General features: G+C 35.9%; 1 protein-coding gene across 1 annotated transcript in view; it reads right to left on the bottom strand.

The window, feature by feature from the left end:
• Positions 1 to 23469, bottom strand: part of sppl3 (signal peptide peptidase 3) — a 31284-nt gene that overhangs the window by 6000 nt on the left and 1815 nt on the right. The window contains exons 2-8 of the mRNA XM_004074817.5: positions 8209 to 8286; positions 5293 to 5384; positions 5021 to 5140; positions 4712 to 4790; positions 3466 to 3578; positions 2757 to 2863; positions 1509 to 1672 (exon numbers count right to left, since the gene is read on the bottom strand). Coding sequence (XP_004074865.1) covers positions 1509 to 1672; positions 2757 to 2863; positions 3466 to 3578; positions 4712 to 4790; positions 5021 to 5140; positions 5293 to 5384; positions 8209 to 8286 — 753 coding nt within the window. The remainder of the gene's footprint in view (positions 1 to 1508; positions 1673 to 2756; positions 2864 to 3465; positions 3579 to 4711; positions 4791 to 5020; positions 5141 to 5292; positions 5385 to 8208; positions 8287 to 23469) is intronic.

Below are 23469 nucleotides of genomic sequence, written 5' to 3'. Positions count from 1 at the left end.
TAAACAGCAAAGGATATTTGCAAAAAAATAGAGCCACTTGAAGAGCCACTTGAAATGAAAATTGTGTTTTTTGTGTGTTTAACAAGTTCTTCTGGCATTCTGTAATCCTTTTAAGTGGGAGAACTTGCACATTTGGTGGCTGACTCAATACTTGCCCCACTTTATATATGGTTCCTTAAGCTTCAGGTACTCAAATTGATCCAAAAAGTACCAGAATATTTTATATCATTTGTATTTTTACACTACATTAACCTAAATACAGGATATTTTAAAATTCTGCTGCATCTATATTAACCTGGGAGAATCTAACAAGGGTCCAGCTGGGTAACAGATGATAAAACGGGCCATCGGCGTTAGCTTTAAATCCAGACTTGGAGCAGCTACAGCTTAAGGACTGGAAAGCGCTGTCAGATACCGACAGGTATGTTGTTACCATAGCAACACATACAGATTGGGTGTCACAGATGATGATCTAATTAAAAACTAGCACATAATAGTGTGTTCAGTCAAATGGTTGTTTTTTCCCCCCCCTCCAGCTGCCAGAAGTCCCTAAGTGAAAGGAAGGCTTTCAGGTGGAGGCCTCAACCTGTTTGTACATTACGTCCTAAAAAGCTGAAGAAAAAGTTGGGACAAATCACCGCCATTACTAAACCAAAGCATCAAAAGAGCAAAGGAGCGCACAGCAGTAGATTCTTCTCAGTGAAAGACCTGGATATAAAAGTTGGAATTTCTTCTCTTAATAACAGTGGTGCTTCAAGCCCAAGTTACAATTTCATCAACATGCAACATATTTCCATTCTTCTTACATGTTAATAGATGTTCAGTGGTCCCTTGCTATAGTTTTCCCTCCCCACAACACAGTAGATCCTTCGCGGTCTCACTGTTTTGCAGATTTCTTTCAGTACAATATTGCATGCTTTTTTTTTTCCACAGTGCACTGTGTCCTGATTGGCTGCTGACCTTGTCAATCAATCTCCTTCATGCCATTTCTCCTGTAAAAAGGGTGCTCAGTTTGCTACATTCAAACAAATCTTCAATAGGAATTTTGTTTTAATTTAATTAATTCTGGACTTATGAAGGTTTGAGTGTTCAAACAGAGAAAAGAGTCAACATGTAAATGCCTGTCTGAGAAAAGTGTGTAATGAGGGGTTTTAAAGCCCTAAAACATCTATAATCCTACTTTGTGGATTTCACCCATCGTGGATTATCTCTTTAGAAGCAACCCCCACGATAATCGAGGGACCACTGTAATCTGCAGGGCCCCAAAGTAACGTTTTTCAGTGCATTTTGCAAAAAAGTTCAAGGCCAACAATGATGAAACTGGCTAACATCTGCAACAGGATCAACAACGATTTCTTTTTCCTTGTTAAAACAACAATGTTTTTATACAATGTTGTCTCATTTGTTAAATTGGACTGCCTTCAGAACTTCTGCATACTCTGATGCTTTGTAAGGAATCATAGAGCGGTTTCCAAAGCCTTGAAGCACCACTGTTATAAAAGTATTACCTGGGAAAGACCAGTTTTCCTGGTAAGGAAAGGCGTGGTACATCTCGCCCCATCCCTGGGCCTAAGTGCAGCTTCCTGGAAAGCACGTCTATTGGATTTTCAGCAGGTTGAGTGGCGACTTTAACCATCACGTTACTGTTGAAGATGTAGGCTGAGAAAAACACCTGGAAGAAGAAAGCAGATGTGTCAACTTTAAACTATTCTAAAAACTCCAAAGGTTTTTCAAGAAATGTTCTAGATCCCAGCAATTTGTTCCGTTTAAATGTTAGAGACGACTAAAGAACTCCACAACTGCTAAACACATTTTAGCATTGTGCACATGGGAGGAGGACAATGCAATGCTAACAAAAATAAAACTTAAAAGTCAGGTCTTAGTGAAAGGTGTTTCTTGTTGTTTTTGTTTGTTCAAGCATAGCAGAACTCCACCAATCATGCTGATGCACAAGTTCCACACAAAATAGTGAATGAGTTTGATATTTAGCCAACAAAATGAATGAAAGAGATAATCGGGGAGAAGAATTACAGCCAATGGAGAGCTAGTATAGTTTCATAAAAGCAAACAATGAATCACAACTGGAATCATGGCATTCTCAAGAGTGACTACATGGTTTTTAATTACATTTCACTTCTAGGAACTTCATCTAGCAATTCCCAGTACCGTATAATAAAATCCCTACTGAATATTGACTTGAAAGGCACCACAACTATGAACATCATCCCTTGTGTCTTCAGTCATGATTAGAGCTAGCAACAAGCCTCTAACGTGGCAGTGACAGGAGAAAAAACAAAAACAAAAGCGTTTCATTTCCCAAATGAATGATAATCTGAGATTCTGTTTGGGCTGGTTCAGTGAGCACCCTTTACTTTTAGAGGCGTGGCGGGAAACGTTGGTTTTGTGTTGAAATACAAACATTTCCTGGTCGTTTTTCTTTAATTGCTCAGACTTGCAGGAAACCCACTGCTATCAGCACCAAACTATGCCGTCTTCTCAACTCTTGCCAGAAGTTGCACAAATATGACATAAACGTGTTCAGAAATAGCATTTAAAAACACACATGTATATATATAAAAAAATCGTTTTTTTTATTTGTAATCAAAATAAAAATATCTATAATGGTAACTGAGAAAATACATTAAAACCCTGACCGCCTGTGGTATATTTAGACAAAAACAGAATGTAGGGGCAATTACAGCATACATTTAAGTGTTTACATATAAACTCTACAGTTTCACTGGTTTATTTCTTACCCAGAACACATCATAGATGAGCAGACCTGACAGCAGCAGGCAGGACACCTTGAGACTGGGGAGCCGAACAAACGCTATCATGGCCACACATAAGCCCATGGCTAAAGCTGCAAAAAACAAAAACACAAGAAAAGGAAAACAGAGTTAGAAAAAAGAAATCTGCAAACAGGAAGGTAATTTATCCTGTAGACAATAATCATTCAATTATTTTTTTATAATCCAATTTACAAAAGTTAATTTCATTTCAAAATAAATGTATGATATGTTTAAGCTTTTAAAACATGAAATCTGTTGATCTACATTTAAGTCTGCTTTTCTTCCAGGCTTTTTGTTTTGGGCATAACTGATAAATGACAGATTTGAATTTAAATGAAAAAGAGCTGGTCGCACCAGACAGCCGGAATTCCAGTGATGATTTATGAAGGCGCTTAGTAACAACTCATTCTTCTGGCAGAACGCAGAGAAGACAAAGCAACTTAGCTCTCTGGCATGCCAAGGTCCTTCTTGCCCGAGGGAGATGACGACAATCGAGTTGTGTCTAGTAGCTTTTTGAGCAGCTGGCTTACAAAACATCAGCTCTATCTGTCCTCATTGAGACTTTTACATGGAGGAACTCAGCAGAGGCTTTAATGAGGTGATTCATGGAGGAAAGGCACTTCGAAACGAGCTTTCTCTACGCAAACACTGAATTTTCATTGGAGCAACTTACCGTCCATGAGAAGCCAGTGCCCAGTCAGCACCCAGATGAGCACCAACAGTACAGAGAGCGAGAAGGACAAGAGCTCAGCCAGAGTGAAACGTCCACAGCAACCAAAGGAAATCCTGGAATAAAGTGAACGCACACAGAAAAGATGCAATATGAACCATGTAGAACTGTCCATCACTGTGCACCTCTATTAGCGTTTAAAGAACAACAATAACAAGAGAATCTGTGTCTTCTGGGTAAAGCGTCTGTCACAGGGGACTTATTTTGAAAAACTAAACACCAACAACAGGTGTGTTGCTAGCACTAAAACATTCAATCATGCCAACACCTTAGCCATTATTTGTCACACCCTTTGGGCCTCTGCAATTAACCTTTTCAGAAAGAAATACAAAAATGCTCCATACAATTATTCATCTATTCATCTCATAAATCTGTTTTGTTCCTTTCAGGTTCATGGGGCTGCTGGAGCCTATCCCGGCCACTTGTGGACGAAGGCAGGAGACATTCTAGACAGGTTGCTCGTCTGTCGCAGGACCACAGATCACACACCTATGCACTATCACCCTCACACCTAGGGTCAATTTAGAATAACCAATTAACCAATGAAGCGTGTTTTTGGACGGTGGGAGGAAGCTGGAGTCCAAGGAGAAAACCCACGCATGCACGGGGAGAACATGCAAACTCCACACAGAAAGGTCCCCCAGCTGGGATTTGAACAGAGGGCCTTCTTGTTGTGAGAAGAGAGCGCTAACCACTGCGCCTCACAATTCTTCAAATAAATCTCTTAAAAGAAAGATTTTAGACACCTGATATAGTAATAGACACTCATTTACAGACAGTGGCAGAGTGAGCAAACAGTTTGCACTGCCCTGGTATGTTGCCTAGTATAACTTTTCTCAGTATAAAAACAAGAATTCAGTTTGTCTAGATTCAAACAATTTTAGTATTTTAGTAGATCAAGTTATAACTAGTACATAAAAAACAGATTCAAGGGCATTGGCCTTTACTGCTTCTCAAGGCAGAAAGCAGTTGTTTATTCAAAATAATCAAACATAAAGACAAATGCTACTATTAAATACAACTAGTTTAGAAAAGAAAATAGAAGAAATTTGATGAAGGACAGCTCCTGTATGCATATTCAATTCTATTTGGTCTGTTTCTGCCCAGTTTATGATTTATGATGATGTGTAGCAGGTACAGCTGTATTGCGGAGAGTGGTTCTGCAAAGAAAACAACTGGATACACTCACTTGTTCTGTGGGGAGCATGGTCTGGTCAGATACTGGCACATTGGCAACAACAGGAATGCAAATGCAATTGTAGCGAGAACTGTTAAAAAAAAAGAAAAGAAAAGCACAGCTGACGGACTAGTACACCCATGACGGTTTACTGCAGTAGTTTCTGTCTGGTTAATAGAGTTTCTAGTGGTTTTCAGTATCAGTAATCAATGATCCGAGGAGAAGTTTCATATTGTGTTCCTACAGATTCAAAAATGTGAAAGCTTAGTGAAAAGTCCACAAATAAAAGTGTTTTGTGCTGTGCTATAAAGGAGCACGTACCTGCAGTGCAAATGGTGAAGACCACTTGTACAGAGTCAAAGAAGAAGAACATGACTAGCAGAGATACAGAGGCTCCTATTGGGAGAAACAGGGCCTGTGTCGAGTCTATAGTCTGAATGCCTGAAAAGGAAAAAAAAAAAACACAAAACAATGTTACAAATAACCTTAAGATAAAAATTCAACATCTAAAGAGAACTAGGGGCTCATCAAAAACCAATTAATACATCTGTCAGCACTTTTTTAACAGGTCATTTAATTCATGTAGCACTCACTGTTGTTTGTGTTGCTGTTATTAAAAGACCCTGTTGTTGAAACGTTGCCATCTTTATCTTTCTCCTGGTTCTCACAATCCATATTTAATGACCTGCAGAAAGGTGACAAGAGTTCTGTTATTATGGATCCAAATACATTTTGATATGATGTGTGATGCATTGATCATTTGGTTCACTCATTCAATCAAATTAACAAAATGCTGTAACTTTTAATCCGATTTATATTTTCTGTTCTAAAACTTAATTAAAAGGGGAGTTGCAGGTTTTAGAGCTGAACCACGTTCTCCCACTTCCACAGTAAAACAGCCACTCATACTCGCACACGTGCAGTATAAGCAATAAAAGTACAAGAAATTAAAAAGAAATTGAAAACGGACAAAACCGTTATGTTGAGTTAGAAAGAGTTTTTCTATTATTGAGTATTTATGTTGTGAATCACTGTAGTGCAAGCCCCCAAAAAGATTGGACAGTCAGGAATTTCAATAAAATTGATTTTAGGGCTGATGTGTTTTCTGTGTCAATGTTGTTTTCTAAAAGAAAAGAAAAAAGGTTAAAGTTTTTTTTTTTTTTTTTTAAAGTTTGCCTTTTCTTATATTTGGTAACATTCAAGGTTAATTGCAAAATTTCCAATATTTTTATCCAACAGCTTCCCCACGTCCTGCAGTTATGAAAATCTTATCAGTAACTTATTTTCATTGTTTGCGTTGCTGTTTTTTATCTCTAAGTGGTGAGAAAAAAAAACAGATCTGCAAAGTTTATACATGTTACACAGAATACATTAAGAAGTAAAGAAAAAAATGCAGAACTTGAAAAAGGTCTTGTTTTTTTTTTTAAAGAATTTGTAACACCAAAAGAGCTACAGGACACTTTTTGCTACAGTCTGTGGTTAATTATAGGATTTAATGAAGCTGAGCACATGTCTTTTTGTCCTCAACAGCGCTACAATGGATTACTGCCTTTGAAGCCAGTTGTTCTAACTACAGCTTCACAGGACATGGAATTAACTTTTTTATAAAACAGAGAAAAAAGGAAGTAAGCTCATTTATATGCTTAGGTCTTTTTTTTAAAAGAAAAACTTGATTTAATTAATTAAAGAACTTTGTTTCTGTTGAAGTTGTGCGATTTCTACAAGCATTTACACCTATGTTGTTTCAACATCAGTTTTAAAATTATTGCACACTAAACTTCAACAAGCAATCCTCATCCTCTACAAATACTAAAGATAATCTTCCAGATCTCAAAGATCTTGATTGGTAAAATCTTGCTCTTACTTTCGGTTCAAGGATTTTATGATTCATGGATAACGATTTTTACATGTTTGTCTCCATTGGAAATTAATGGTATTGAACTTTGACGCTGAAGATATACAGAGCACTTAGGAATTTTCTGCTTTAACTAGCTCAGTTATATGCATATTCCCTTATAACCATTAAACTGTAAGTCATTGAAAGAAAATCTTTTCCCGCCGTAAATCCTTGAATTTTTGCAACTGTTACATAATTGGACCAAAAACTTGTGTTTGTCAAAAATATTTGGTCCAAATTCTCTATAGTTGCACTAAAATTGGTATTTTCAAACATTCTGCCTCAAAATTCCACCTAAGTTTCAATACAGTTCATAATTTTGCTCCAAACTGAATTTTGGCAGTGAGCTCACTATATATGCAGTTTCAAATATAGCAATAAAGATGATTAAAAAATTGGTACATGCATAAAAAACACTTTTTTGAGGCGAGTCTGCAAAGTTTTACAAGTGCTGAACTAAAAAAACTTTCTCTATGCACAAGGTGCTTGCAGTTGCCAGTCAGATATAGTTTATCTTGCAACGGTCTTTGCTCCCATGTAAATCTTCCTGGTGAAGACATACATTTTAGAATTTTAAGGAGGTTTTTATTAATGCAAACAAGAAAGGCAAAATTTGATTTATCTGATATATACAATGCTTTTACAAAGCAATTTACCTTCTTTATATGTAGCCATAAAACCAACTGACACCTGATTATTGCCCTGGGTAACTAAAACTTTTATAAACCTGACTATTTGCTACAGTGTCTGTTCAACAAAAGCCCCCAATGGTAAATTGTGTATAATTATATAGCACTTTTCTACCTTGATTAAGGCCTATGGTACTATACAGCCCTATTTACCAATGCACACACACTGATGGTGGCTCTGCTCCGTACAGAGCTGCTAACCTGCAAGCACCAAAAGAAATGAGGAGTTCAGTGTCTTGCCCAAGAGACATGGGCTGGCAAGGCAAGAACCAAACCTGTAACCTTACCTCTGCACCAAAGCCACCTAAATGTCACTCCTTAACATAAACATACTTGTTAACAAAGTGGTTAACACATTTGCCTTACAACCTAAGATGACAGTCTGCCAGAGACTTTTTTTTAACATGGTCTGCAGTTTTAATATTGCAGACAACAAGTGAAAACTTTCATTCATCTCTTAAATAAACAGTTTTTAACGTACCTGGACTCATTATTTGTTATGAAGCTTCTTTAGATCCACACAAATGAAAAACCTAAGCTATGATTTAAAGAATTTCAGTAACCTGCTGCAAAACAGCAGAGGCAGGAACAATAACAGCACGCTTGAAGGACGCAGCAAACTCATGCAATTTCTTTCCAGAAATTGCTAATTTAGCTTGTGCTTGGAATGGTATATTGCAGCTAGGGCTGAGTAAAACTTTGGAGCACAATAATACTGGATGAGGTTACACTGCTAGCTGCTCTTTGTAAAAATTCGACCATGCGATCATTTCTTCCAGTTAAATGAAATAAACAAATGAACAGGTGCTAAAGCCACCCACGTTTTTCCATTTTCAACTTTAAAGCACCAGAAAGAGTCCCTTAAACCTGGCCATTTCCTCTTATGTGTTGCTTTTATTTACTGATTAGGTTTTATTACTCACCTAAAGCTGCCATAGACGATGAGAAGAATGGAGATCAAGAAGGTGGACACCTGGCTGGAGTCGACAAGGGAGTATGCCCTATAAATAAAACAAAGACAAAGACAACATTGTCATTTCGAAGCACAAACAACTAAGACATTAAACATGGGGGAAATAAGTATATCGCATTTAGTTTTGCACTTGTAAAAGAGATAGAAAATAATCTTTTAAAAAATGTTTAAAGCTAATGTGGGGTTTCCTCCTGTTGTCTCAGATGAGAAGACAAAGTCCTAACTGCTTCCACGCCCTGTTTACAGTTTCCACGTGTATCAATAGGTTGTTTTGTGTGAAGAAGACACTTCTACTTTTCTTCACAACACACTTGCATTGTGGACTATTGTCCAATATGAATGTAAAGGGAAATGTACGTGAATTGCAATGGTGTAAAATGTTAAAAAGGGATTAGTCTGGGTCCCCCTGTTCCGGCCTGGGGATTGGCACAGGGGGACCCAGACTTGGGCCCTCTTGTGGATGCATAGTTAGGCAGCAGCACGAAGGGTCTTGCCCAATTACCCACACTCATATATGCAGGTATTAGGATTGATATAGTCACAAAGTTGATACAAAATTGCATTGTGGGTCAGCATAATTCAGAATGACACTTAAAACTTACTGACAGAGTAAAAAAATAAATAAAACTACGGCGTTGCATTGTCCTTGTCTGTGGAGATCATCATCAACCACAGAAATAGAATTTCTAAGAAAACCCCCCAAAATCCATTAGAAATAAGAATAGCAAATGAAGCATTTACTTAAAATAGATGAGGAATAAGTTTTGATTCCGAAAAATTATTATAGAGCACATGCAGATGAAAAACATTGTTTTATAACCGAAGAAGGTGTTAATACACGGATCTAATTCATTTCTAGTACTGAGTATCTTGAGTAAAAGATGAACATAAATAACTTCTGTCTTGACATTTGTACTTCTTACAGATACATTGCTTTATTTTGTAAGAAAAACACTACATTCAAAAAACCAAATTACAGAAAACCAAATCTTAATCTGTCTTGACATTATACAAAACTTTATTAGTGTTTTTGGATAAATGTTACAAGTTATCTACAGCTGTTTTTGCTGTTTAAAGTAAATCATGTCTCTTTTGTTCCCAGACTTCCTTTGCATGTGGAGCACAGGAAGATAGTAATTCTAAAGAAAATAGCTTCTGGAAAAACAAAAAAACAAAACAAAAAAAGTTCCCTGAGTATCTATATTCAGTCAAAAGGCAAACTGGTTTTCATCAAAATACTTTGGTGTCTTACAAAAATGAAAGTGTGGTTTTGAATATATCTTTATCAAGTCATTTTCTAGTTTATCAGATAGGAGTACATGTAAGATGCTGACACCAAAACAGTTAAAACACTTCATAAAAAGAATCCCCTGCAGTTCTCCATAACCACAATTTGGGTATTAGCGTTACTGTTGAGAATTTCACAGAAGCTTGATTAAACCAGAATGATGTTAAACCCGCGAACTGCGATCCAACATTTCTGACAATGTAGAGTTTAAGCCATCCTTCAGGGTTCTTTTAGTTTACAAGGTTGTCTGCTGGGAGGTAGTGGTATTTGCACAACTTGTAACTCTAGTCCTTTTTTTGAAGTTCCCAGCTCCTTTCTACTGAACCAACTCAAAAACCAACAGTGATAATTGTCAACAATTGAGAGCATTTTGACCACTAGCGTCACAGCTTGGTATGGAAATTGCCATTTCAGACCGGAAAGCGCTACAGAGGGTTGAAAAAACAGCTCAACACTTCCTACGTTGAGAACATCTGCAGGAAGCGACGTCTCAGGAGAGCACAGTTGATCATGAAGAACTTCTCTCACCCAGCCCTCAGCCTTTTAGTCTGCTGCTTTCTGGAAGGCGCCAGAGGAACAGAAGACCAGAAATTCAGAAAAAAGTTTCTGCTGTTTTCCCTTAAAAATAAAAAAAAGCTATGTCCCTGTTATCACACAACTACAAGGCATCAATTTCACACACTTGACTTTTATCTGCATCTTATTTTGTAAATACTTTGTATTGTCATGTTTGCACTGTTCATATATAAATAATTTCAAACCATCACATTATTGTAACTGTGCTCATTTATTTATAAATTCTGGTGTAGAATATAATGAATACACACATTTTTAGATAACATGTACCTATGTAAACATTTCATAGTACTTCCAATGCCCTTTTGGTTTATAGCATTATATTGCCTTTAGTTAACCCGTGCAGTAAAAATAATTTGAATCTAATCGTGGACAGATGGATAATGCTCCTTCAATTGCAGCTATTCTCTCTGTATCCCTTAAAACAAAGAATCAAAAGGGCCAGAGTGCATAGCTGCTTAATTCGGTTTTTTAAGTTAATTTTCTCCTGTGGGCTGACTTAGTTTTATGCAAATTTACCTGCAGGATTCACAAAGCTCAAATACTTTTGCCTAAAACTAATAACCAAATAAAGTTCACAAATTACCTCAGTCAACCTAAAGACCGATATTCACTTCAAACTGTTAGTTTAAAGCTCTGAATTTTTGCTGCATATAAATCTAAACTTTGAGGTAAATGCAAAAAAAAAAATCATGTTCTTTATTCATATATTCTAAAAAAGTATTTACCAAGGGAAAACAGGCTACAACAACAACAAAAAGCATACAATGCATCTAAAGAGACTTCCTTTACAGCATCCTGTTGACAGCCAAGTCTATGAATTAACTGTTCAGCAGAAAATATAAGTTGCTCGCACTTATGGTGTATGAGTGATGTTGACCCTTATGCAACACCCTAGTCCAGGGGTTAGCAACGTTTATGACATGAAGAGTCAATTTGAAATTTTTCTCCTTAACAACTGTGCCATCACCAATTATTATGCAAACTCCGGGACAAAAAAAACCATTTCCAGTATATCTGAAATTTTAGTTAATTCACAAACAGCAGGTCAAATTGCTTTTAAAAACATATTTGGGCATTAACTCAAAAAGGTGCTTTCATGATAATATTGCACAAGGAAAATAGGCAACTTGTACTGCAACTATGTTTGTCTAATACAAAAAGCCCTGCATTTGTGGTATGTCATACAGAGAAAGGATCGATTACGTTAAAAACAAAATACCATGAATACTTCTAAGACCTTTACAACCATTATGAAAAAACTATGCGTATGTGTGATGGCATACCCTGCCACACCCATAACAAAATGGCGGTGACCCTCCCCCCAGCACGGCGCACTTTCTTCTTAAATAAATGCACACATTTCTTTGAGTTCAAATGTACATTTATTCCTTGTTTTCCGTATTTATTTGTAGCACATAGATGTACATATCTTGTTTAGTCTACTCATTTTGGCAGGTTTAATTAAGGTCACCTGTTTTGAGTTGCCAGTTCTGAAAGTGCTACTGGTTGCTACATGAGTGGTTGAGGTTCTGCCCCTGGAGCTGTGCTGTGAGGCCTGGCCAAAAGAGGAAGTCAAATCATCACAGCCTTTAAATGCTCCAATCAGGTAAATGGGCAGGCGCCATCCACAGAAGCCTCCAATGGGAGAAACCATGGACTTGTTTAACGCTTATTTGCTTTGCTTCTCTTTGGTTATTATTCATTTTGTTCTAATTTTTTTTTTCTTTTCCACTAAGGGACCAAGTTTTGTGTTTAGTCTTGTCTGTGTAGTCTCTGTGTAGTCTTTTTTAAATGTTACATTTGTTACATTATGAAACAGGGACTGAGTAAGTTAATATAACTTTATTCTGTGATGGTTCTTTTATTGCATGTAAAATTTTCCACAATTGGAGAGCATCCTCATTTATTTTTTTCACCCCAGTACATAGAGTGCTGATCAGCTGTAGTATTCAAACTTGTTCACATTTCATATTGACATTTGGCAGAACAGAAAAAAAGTCTGGGTATAATCTGACCTGGCGTGATTATTTTTCAATAAACTGAATGTATAACTTTTTAAATGTCAGCTGTTGACGCCTAAAAACAGGTAAAAAAAAACCAAAGAGCTATGCAGTCATAAATAACTCGCGGATCAGCTTTGCGCCTTTCACGCACGCGCTCAGATTCTTTCCACAAACACTCGCTCATATCGCCCCAGGTGTCATCTCACCGCCAACAGTTTCTAAACAAAGGCTCATTATTAAAAGGTTTAAATTTCATGTTATTTCGGGGTTTGCTAAAACCTGTCACCCACACCATGCATGTAGAAAAAACCGTGCATGGACATTCTTGCTATGCAGGCCAACAGAATGGTCTACGACCTTATTTTGTGTGTGTCACAAACAAGCCCCATACAGGTTTGCCCATTTATCCCTCGCAGACTGCCCATATCCACCTGTAAGGGCAGTTATGACTAAGGGTTTAGATGGGGATAAGATTGCAAACAAAATAAATGAACGGAAGTCAATTTCCCATTGTAATTGACAAACATTATGGTGACTCAATCTACACTCCATTCTGTAATCTAGCAGTTGTCCTAGGTAATATTGTATTCTCAATATAAACAGGGATTTTTATCAAAATATCTATCTTAAAAGACAACTAAATTTGAACTGTAACAGATTTTAATATTTGAGGGTTTGTGAACTTATGGGATATAGGCAAGACATAATAGTCCTAATACATTTCACATAATCCCTTTATAGAATATTTAAGATAATTAATTGAATGCTAATTTTTTATTGATTAAAATAATTGAGAGATTCTGTCTCATAGTCAGCCCAAATCTGATTCTACTCCATTGTATTTTTTTTTCAAGTTGTAACACTAAAAAGTCTTCTAATCAGATTCACATCCAGTATTAGCAGTATTGTCATTAGGAAAGTGACCTTGTTCCTCTACTGACTGATGCTAATGATGGTACTACTTCACTGTCAACAAAGCTATCAGCAAGACAGCTAGTTTAATCACCACAGACCTAATTCATATTCCAGTATCGAGCCGGTTCATCAGAATTCAGTGAACAGACGTCTGGGGAACATGAGTGAGATAGATGAATGGAACGTTTAAAAACAAAATACAATCCTGGACTGTTGAAAGCTGGCTGGGAGCCCAAAACGCTATAAGACATCCTTGTTCTGACAGACTTGGTTTTCCACAACACAATTCTAATACAGTCTTCCACCAAACCAAATCCATGCATGACTAGACCACTGAAGGCCAGGTTAACAGGCCTTTAGAGTTTTAGGAAGGCTGTCACTTCACTGTGTTATCATTTTCAAACTGCAGACATTTCATTATCTAGCCTGTCCTGTTATAGACATAACTAAAAAAAATGTTTAATAAACAAAGCCATAACAACGGGTTTTCCTCAGATATTTTAACGGATTCAAGCCCTTCTGGCTGGTCAACTTATTTTTCCCTTTCTATAAAACTTTGTCATTATTTTCTCAGAAATTAGGGCTAGGCTAAATCATATTTGAGGTTTCTTCTTTATAGTTCAAAATAATTTTTTTTATAGAATCAGGATTTCAAGCTAATACTTTTTCAGGTCTAAAAACTCAAATGTTTTTGTGGTTGTTCCTCTGCTTTCATTAGGTTCCTAAAATGTATCGGAGCGAAAAGGTTTTGTCTTGATTTCTCACAGTTAAGAACCACAGACATAATTCATTCATCTGCACATGAATTATAGTACGACAACTCAAGTTCTACACATAGACTGTAAAAACAATGGACAAATCGAGGTGTGACATCACCCATAGAAAGTGCCTAACCTCCAGCTCTCGTGAAATGAAGCAAAATCCCTCACTATTGCTTCCTGATACGGATGCAGCCATGTTGAAACCAGTCGATAGGGATTGGTCCAAGTCGCTCTGAATCCTATCTATGGCAACGGCTACAGTAGTTGTCGCCATTATCACCTGTACTAGGAAGCAATGGTACCTCCTATTTGGGAACGCGAGAAGGGAGGGGTTGAGCTGTACACTGTTTTAATTACCATTCAAATAAAAGTTGTAGAACTTTTTTAGTATTCATTTGGTGATTTTTTTTTTAAGAATAAGAAGAAACAAAAAAACAAAAAAGAATTGGTGCAAACACTTTTACACAGCACTATGGATAATCAAACTGATGAGTGACACAAATGCGTTTACATTTTCTATTTGGACAAAGTTCCTTCGTCTCCAATCATTACAAAGTATACTCTCGCAATTAACGGTAAATGCATTTTTAAAAGTTGAGTCACTAACCACATTATAAATATTATGGCTTGTTTTACACATTTAGTTAACCATTGCTAAAAAAATTTATTTCTAAAAAGTGGTGGGCTGTACTTTTCAGCTGCCCTTATGCTTTACCTCAGAGTCCAATGTATGTGCTTCTCTTTATTATAAGCAACCAAAAAAGAAAAAGCTTCAGCAATTGATGAGCCACATTTTTGAAGGTTTTCAAATATATGCAGCGCGGCAATGAGACAGACTGACAGTGACGAAAGGGAACCTGGCGTGTTTGATAGAAACCCCATGTAACCCAGTGTGCAATATGGCCGTGTTACGGTAGATCAAATTAAAACCAAAGTACAAATACTCTGACGAGCAACATAGTTAACACAGATATAGGATTATGACATTTAAATGAAATGAGGACATTGAACTAACAGGGCAGGAAGTGCATCTGAGGTTACATTATATACTCAGTGACAGATGACCGCATGAGCAGAGGCACTTATACTAAACTCTATTCAAATAAAAGAGGACAAGTGATAAAACCATGCTGATAGAAATGTTAAATACATTTTGGGAAGCAACTAACAATTATTTTGGATTGTTGACTAATCTATCAATTATGTTTTATATTTGACACAATTACTTTGAACGCATCTACTTTCATCCAACCACATTAGGTTCAGCCCTGCAGCAGAAAGGCATTTGTTTTCTTTTGATTGTTTTTCTGTTTACATCCAACAGTTTGCATTTATTATTATATTATTAAGAATGTCGCTTCAATTTGTTTCACTAAAAACTGTTTTATTTGGTAAATTTGTCTCAATCGTTTATTCTTTTAAACAGAAATTCTGTCAATTTTAGAGAATGTTTTATAGTGCAAGTTTAATTCTTCCAACAACAATCTAAAGTCAAATTAAAGACTGTAAAAAAATTAATTTAGTTGGGTTTTAAATTTTAATTGGTTACATTTCACCAATAAACATTAAAATCATCGACAACAGTAGAAAAGGAGAATATTAGATTTTGTGTAGGAAAATCAGGGTCCCGAGGGCATCCATTCATTATTTATGTGATTGATTTGCTTTCTTCCATTGACGTTTACATTCAAGCCTGTGGTTCACATTTGTGTATGCATTTGTCGATAAATATGACCTTGTGGTCTCAGAAAGCAAATAAATAACTTAAATGTGTTTCCTTACATTTAATTTAACTTACAGGAGTATAAATCAAGCTATTACAATCAAATAGAAAAACTAATGGATTCTTGGTAATATGTTAGCAACAATATAAAAATACTGCAGTGGTCATTTAACAAGCTAAATATTAATAAAAAATAAAAGGAATTTAAAACAAAAGAAAAATGGAAGAAAATTGCCACAGATTTAAGTAATATTCTTCCATTATCCTCCAGCATTCATTTCCTTATAAGTAAATCATTTTGAGACATTTTAAAGTAAAAAAAACCTGCAAATACAATTTCTTCTTTTTGTTTAAGTTTTGTTGAGCATGTTGTCATTTTAAAATAAGAAGAATTTTAAAAATTTGTGTCCGCGGGTCACACCATTCTCATTGTTGATAAGACTTCTAAAAAAAATAATCCCTAGAGGAAAGCCCTGAGAAATGTGACAAAAAAATTTTAAAAAATGAAAAAAGTTCAGCCGCTTTAAACCCCAGTTAATGAGAGCAAAGGTGGTCGCAAATGTTAACTTTGGTTTACAATGAGTTCTGTGGTGTCTTTAAACCTTTTAAATGCACAAATTCAGAGCAGATAACAAACGTTCTAACACACAAGCCCCAATCAGGATTTAAAGTAAAAAACTCTTGTTTTATTTTTATAAAAAGGCAATAGAGGGATGTGCTACATCATTAATGGAACCCACACTTTAGGTGAATAATAAAAAATATTAAAAATAGTTTTTTGTTCCACCTTTAAGATAGCATTAAGGGTTGTTTTCCATGTTTCCCTGCCAGGTTAAATTTGGAAAACAACTTTTGCGATAACAGGCCAACATGGATTTTCTTACATAACCCACTCTAACACATTTTATAATTATTTGAAATAGTCTGAATAATTTTAAGCACATCTAGACAAAGAAAGAACAAAATAATTGCCATTCTGTAATTTATGGTTATTCTTAGGATTTTTCTTTTAAAATCATTGCAAAAAAAACAGTCAATTTATGGAAAAAGGGGGAACACATTTTAAGCATGATGGTTATAAAACATTTAAGACTTTAGTTTCCCTAGATGGAGAATGCTGCTACTTCTAAGCTAAGAGGTTTACAAATCATCTAATACAGTAAATCTGACAAAGAGGCTTGGAAACATGAATGAAAAATAGCCTATTGAATAGACAGAGCATTATGGTCTGAGAGATGCCTCAAGTCATGGCAGCATTATGCAACGATGAAACAACAAACAGCTATGGATCTATAACAGGACATCAAACAGGTAAAATGGACATTGAAAGTTGCTCAAGAAAATAGGAGCACACTGCTGATCAATCACTGCTGATTGATTGGTAAATGTCTTATGTCACTATTCAGACACTTTGAGAAAACTGTTTTTTTTGTTAAACTAAAACACACCCAAACTTGACATATAAAGACATTGTCCCAGTCATAGCAAAATCTTTAGCGTCTAAAGCAGGGTCAACTTTATACCGCAAGCAGAATAGGTGACACAAAGGTGACATGCTAACTAATACTGACCAAGATCTTCCATCAACCTTTTCCTTCATTGCCGATGTATGTTCCAAGCTGTCGTGCTGCCTACATTCATCATGGAGCATTGGGAACAAGTGATTCAGGGTAGATGTGATATCATTTTTCCATTCACAAAGTTGCTACCCTGACCTTAGCTCTCTTAAAAAACCTTTAGGACAAGCTGGAACAGACAACGCAGTAAATCTAACGTCTCATTACCAGCAGAAGTATGCAAGCCAAATGAAGGAATGAATGAATAAATAATATTAACTGCATGACTTGCTCTAAAAGAAAAGTACCTCAACTACAAAGACTCCAGCACCACACAAAAACAGTTAACACTTTCAGAAAATTAGCACACACTAAAGTTAACATGACTAATATCTATGAAAAAAATGCCTGAAATCTGTTTTGAAAAAAAAAAAAAAAATCAATAAAAATGGCAAAGAAACAAGTTTTATTAAAACATGAACAACATTAATAACTATCAAATATTTAAGTTTGAAAAATTGAAGAAGAACATAAACTAGGGCTGCACGATATGAGGAAAACTTGCGATATGCGATATTAGTGATCAATATTGCGATAACGATAAATTTGCGGTAAATAAACAAATAGAAAAATAAACAAAAACATCATTCCCATTTCATTGCAACAGTTTAAAAATTATACTCCAAATGACCCTCATCGACATGGGGGACAAACGTCAGGGTGGCTAACCCTGGTCCTCAAGAGCCTCAACCTTGTCTGTTTTCCAATTCCCCCTAGACTGCTCGATAATGATAACCAAAATCAGGTGTGTTCAGTCAATCAGGATGTGAAATCACTTGAGTCAGCCAATCAACAGCAAGCTGGTTAAGGAGAGCTGGAAAACAGGCAGGGTTGAGGCTCTTCAGGACAAGGGTTAACATAATAGGCCTCCATCTGATTGGTCAACAATGTGAAGGCCTCCATCTGATTGGTCAACAATGTGAAGGCCTCCATCTGATTGGTCAACAATGTGAAGGCGTCCATCTGATTGGTCAAAGCATAAAGGGATTTATTTGATTCGTTAAATGCTTCAAGCTGCTAGAAGATTGTTTTAACACATTTTGGGTTTGCGATTTATTGCGATATTCGCCGTCTTTTGCAATATGCATATTGCAGAGCTGGATATTGCAATAACGATAAATTTGCGGTATATTGTGCAGGCCTAACATAAACAGTTATAAAAAGTCTGCTTGGGTTGGTATAAAGTAGTAATGTTTTATTCTAGCACAAGTAAATGTCAATGCTAGGATTCTGTTTTTAAAAGCATAGATCTGGCTCATTTAAAACACAAGCATTAACATTTTACATGACTTAGCTGTGAGTTGAGATGAGCGTCTCTTTAAAATAAGTGAAGCAAGACTATTAGAATGTGTTCAGCAAATATGTAGATTTCACATTGTTACTATGAATTAAAGGAGTTGTGATTTAATTTAGTATCTGGTAAACATTTTTTTTAAAAATTAATTACCTACTGACAATTTCAAATATTCAAATTCCACTTTGTTATAGAACACTTTTCCTGTTACAGAACGTCTCAAAGTGCTTCACATAAAATGAATGAATGAATAATTAGTAAAAAATGGTAATCATAATAAAAGAACTCCAACACAGAGACACGTTGTACAAAAACAAACTGCAAAAAATAGTCCATTAAACAAAAAACAAGCGGAATTGTAAAAACTATTTAAAAGCTAAGCTTTTAAACTACGTGTTTTTGAGTTTTTCTTTAAAACCTCAACAGTAGATGAGGTGCTCACATCTACAAGCAGACCACTCCACACGCAACTATGTATTAAAACACAGAAAGATAAACCAGCCAATAGACAATAATAAAAATCCTAGTTTCTTCTCACTGATGAGAAGGAACTTGGCATCAAAATGACTCGTCAGCTTTAAAAACAAAGCTTTACACACTGTTTACTTTTCCTTTACCTAGCAAGATTAAAGGTAGCTGTTTTAAACTGTTTTTATTCTGAATTTGTTCTTTACTTTAAAAACTTTTGCACAAATTGGTAGTGAAGAACTGTCTTGTCGTTATCTTTACTGTCAGCATCTACTGTTTAGCTCCTAGTGCAATTATCAGCCTCAAACAAGCTTTTACAACTCATAAATCAAGCAAAAAAGGAGCACCAAGTCTATATTGTCCACGTTAGGACACAATAGTTTAGTGGCACTTGACCCCTTTTGCACAGCATCATAATCTGGTTTTAATTTTAAAACACTTTCATTTCTAAATTTCTCGGATTAGATTGGAAAATCCCTTTAAACTGTGCAGGATCTACACAGAGAAGTGAAATAATTCAACAAACTTTAAGAATACTAGATGTCTGCCTGTATACAAGGGAAGCTACTCCTTTAAAGTTAGAGTCACAGCTGTAGCAGTCAATCTTGACAGTCTGAAAATATATTACAATTAAATGCAAGTAAACATAGGATTACTCGAGACAGATTAAAAAAGGAAAACACAGCAAAAGGAGACAACCTCATTATGTCACCGTGGCTTGGTTTATTTCATCATCACTAATCAAACAGAGGTGAAAAAGTTTATGAGCCTATGAGCATCTGTCCCAATGTAGTAAAAAAAGCGGACAAATGACAACAATAATGTCTTGAAAGGCATGTCCAATCATGTCGACTCTCGCCAGGACACAAAAGTTATTCTGGCCCTGTAACAATCTATGAAATGGCTAAAAGGAACTTGAGGTTACACTCTATCTGCATGACAATAAATAAATGGGATATAATAGGCCTCATGGGCTACCATCATGGAGCGGTATTTAAAAGACTGTCAATTGATGTTATAAATAAATATACCCTTAAACAATGATAAACCCACACTTGCAGTAAAAAGTCAATCGTACAATTGTTTTCCATTGGATCCTATAGTTTAAAACCTGAGCAGGTCAACTTTAGCTCAACAGTAAAGATAGAGCTAAGCATCACTGTCAAAACACTGAATCAATTCGATTTAGATTCACAACTTTAAAAACGTTCACAAGATAAATTTTCATGGGTTACATAAATACTGTTTTCAGACAACTAAGTACTGTCACTGAAGAAAGGGGGAAAATTCTAAGCTTAAAAACAAAAGATAATCTGGTTTTGGCATCAAAAATGCTTTAAAAATTACTTATGGACTTGAATAATACTTATTAGCTTTTCTAAGTTAAGATTGATTCTACTACATGTTTTTTTCAAACCCTGCCCTTGCGGAAGAAGCTCTGTAATGCAATTCAAAACTAAAGAAATTTGCTCATTAAAAACAATTCAATGTCATGGTGGTGCAAATGTGCTAACTTTGTATACATTATAAAGAAAATATACTCAAACCAAAAGGTACTGGCCTTCAACATTAAATGTTATATACTAATGAATAGATAAGTGTTTCTGAAACCATCTAAAACTGTCTCAGTCTCATATTTTTGTATTCTGATATAAAACAAAACAACCATGTGGAGAAAATTACAGTTTGCACCAAAGTATCTTACTTGAAGCATTTCATTTATAACTTTCCCCAAAATAACTATGCTTTGACAGCAAAATGCAGCAAAAAGAAAAATCTGCTGAACGCAGTTAGACAATGCAAAACATCTTCATATACTTAAATCATTAAAAAAAAAAAGAAGTAGCTAAACCATGCTTCTAGATCAATATTAATGTGGCTGTGGAATATTTAAAATAAACAAAACCAAAAAATGCTGACCACTAACATTCTACTTTTTAAAAAGGATTAAAAACATTCATTTTTCACTTCATACAAAGACCTGGGAAACAAAAGCATTGAGACTCTTAACTCTTTCATCTTCTGCTTATGTCAGTTCTGTTTCAGCAGAACAAACAAACTGACTTTAAGTTTGCAGTTTGAATTTTTTTTTTTTTAATAAAGAATTAGACTAACCCATTAAAGGTTTAAAAACAAAAAAGACTAATCCTGGCTGATATGGCGGCACCCGCTCTCTGTCTGCCGGACAACCGACTGCCTGTGGGCCAGCATAACGAGCGCCGCTGATATGAGCCCTACTGTCGAACCCTGAGCAGCGGCGCTCGATCCTCTTCCTCTGTTCGCTCGCTTGCTATGCCGAGTTGCCAGAGGCTGTCCCGATTACTCTTGGGCAAAGGCAGGACAGGTTGCCAGTCTGTTATATAGTCCATGGAGCTTAAACTAGCGAATGCTGCTGCCCAGGGTCTGGCCAGACCGAGGGTGCCGTCGTTGCAGGCTCAATCGCTGGCGACCTGTCCGGTGTGTATCCCGCCTACGCCGAACAGTAACTGAGACAGCCCCCGGCAACCCCCCAGCCCCAGCGGGGAAAATGGATGGAAGTTCAGGACGAAAATCCTCGCATCAAAAAGCCATTTTTGTCCTTAGTATTGAGCAATAAAACTTAGTCTGTAATTTACTTTATTTTTATCAAGTATTCATTCAACCATTTGTGAAGCACTCTTGCACAAGATTGTAAATGCTGGGGGAGCCAAAAGAATTTTCCCATCAACATGCTCATCTTGCTTGTGGTACATCTCCAAGTTCATGCTGAGAAATTGTAAAAAAACAATAAACATATATGTACAAAAAATAAATAAAAATACAGGAGTATAATTTATGAATAATGACCTATACATAGCAATGAAAAACAGCAAAAGGTTGTTTAAACTACCAGCAAAGCAAAAATAATACTAATTTGGCCTGCACAACAAATCAAAAATGTATCAATATTGCGATATCAGCTTGTGCAATTTGCGTATCACAAAAGACGCTATTAACTGCGATAAACACAGGCATAGACCGAGAAACCATTATAGTTTTTAAAAATCTCAAGCGCACACTACCTACATTGTTCTTAATTGTTGTCCATAATGGCTTTGGATGGTACTATCAGAAAGGTAGATAATGATTCTTTGCTGTATTTCCCTGACATACACGTTCTTACCTGTCTTCTACTGAGACAACTTGCAGTTTAATTTATGTTCAATTTTATTTAAATCTTTTATTTAAATTGTATTAATTTAAAACTGTTGCAATTAAATGAGGTATTAGTTGTTTTTTGTTCTGCCATGTTCATGTATCGCAAGTCATGTCATCATGGCAATATTTATCCCTAGTATCACACCTCGCAAGTTATCCTTTTATCATGCAGCCCTAATGCCAATGTGAAATGTATTCATGATCCTTTTGATTTTATGTTTTACTTTTTCAATTACCTATACGAAACCCATCGAGACGACTGTGTTGTAAATTTGGGCTATAGAAATAAAACTGAATTGAATTGAATTGAAAGGACAGGATTACAAGCCAAGATGACTTTACTTTGCTATTTATCTCAGAAAATCCTTAGACTATTTTGGTTCAGCAATGGACACAATACACAATCATTCCTGTGTGCTTCTGAATACAAGTCCAAATAACTATAACATATAAACAGACAATTCTCCAGGAAAGTTGGGTGGTAAACGTTTGTCGTCTTGCACAGTAGTAGGATCACCTTCATTTGGAATTTGCTTTGCATAACACAAAAGATAAGAACAAAAACGATTAGTAGGAAAATTTTAAAGATGCATCTTGCATCTGTGTCGAATATATGAATATTTATCCCCAAGATCTGGGTTTGTGTGAACAACCGGTTTATTATTTAACAACTGTTTTATGGTTTTGTTCTAGAAGTATTTTGTGAAAGCACAATGTAAAGAGTACAACCCACGTAGAGGTGCTCTCAATAGACTGCAGTCACAACTATGGTTAACAATGTTTGGTCCAGAGAGAGAAAACTCCAGGCCTTGATGGGTACTATCCTTGTCCTATCCACTGTTGATTATCTGGAACAGGTGTCTAAATGAAGTCAGAAGCTGCAAAAAGCAGGGGAGTTGGGAAATATAAAAACAAAAAACAAAACAAAAAAACAGTGACCATCACAGCCTGTGTTGTTCATCCACGATGTACTTGGTATTCATTTAAAGACAGTAAACCTCTCACTTTTTCATTTTTGTAAATTCAAAGCATGAACAATGTGAGAATTTATTTATTTTACAAAATTGTCAAATGATTAACTCTAATTTGTATAGTAGCACCACATCACAACAACAAACAACAATGTAAATGTGACAAAATATGAATATGGATGGGATACACTTATTAGTTATATATAATGAGGGGAAAATATTAACATGCATACTTAAGAAGTTTTCTTTTGGTTTGAAAGCACATTTAGTCCCCAATGTCAGCTAACAATGTCAGACAAGACGAGACTGACTGTTCATAGCTGATGCCACATTGCCACACATTGACAGTTAAAAATTGATGCTTTTGACGCTTTGACCTACATTTTGCAATGCAGAAAAGAGAATAAAATATAAAC

Source organism: Oryzias latipes, chromosome 12 (genome assembly GCF_053564925.1).
Source record: "Oryzias latipes strain Hd-rR chromosome 12, Olatipes_Hd-rR_3.1".
Classification (NCBI taxonomy): Eukaryota; Metazoa; Chordata; class Actinopteri; order Beloniformes; family Adrianichthyidae; genus Oryzias; species Oryzias latipes.
This window is presented reverse-complemented; position numbering and strand designations above follow the sequence as displayed.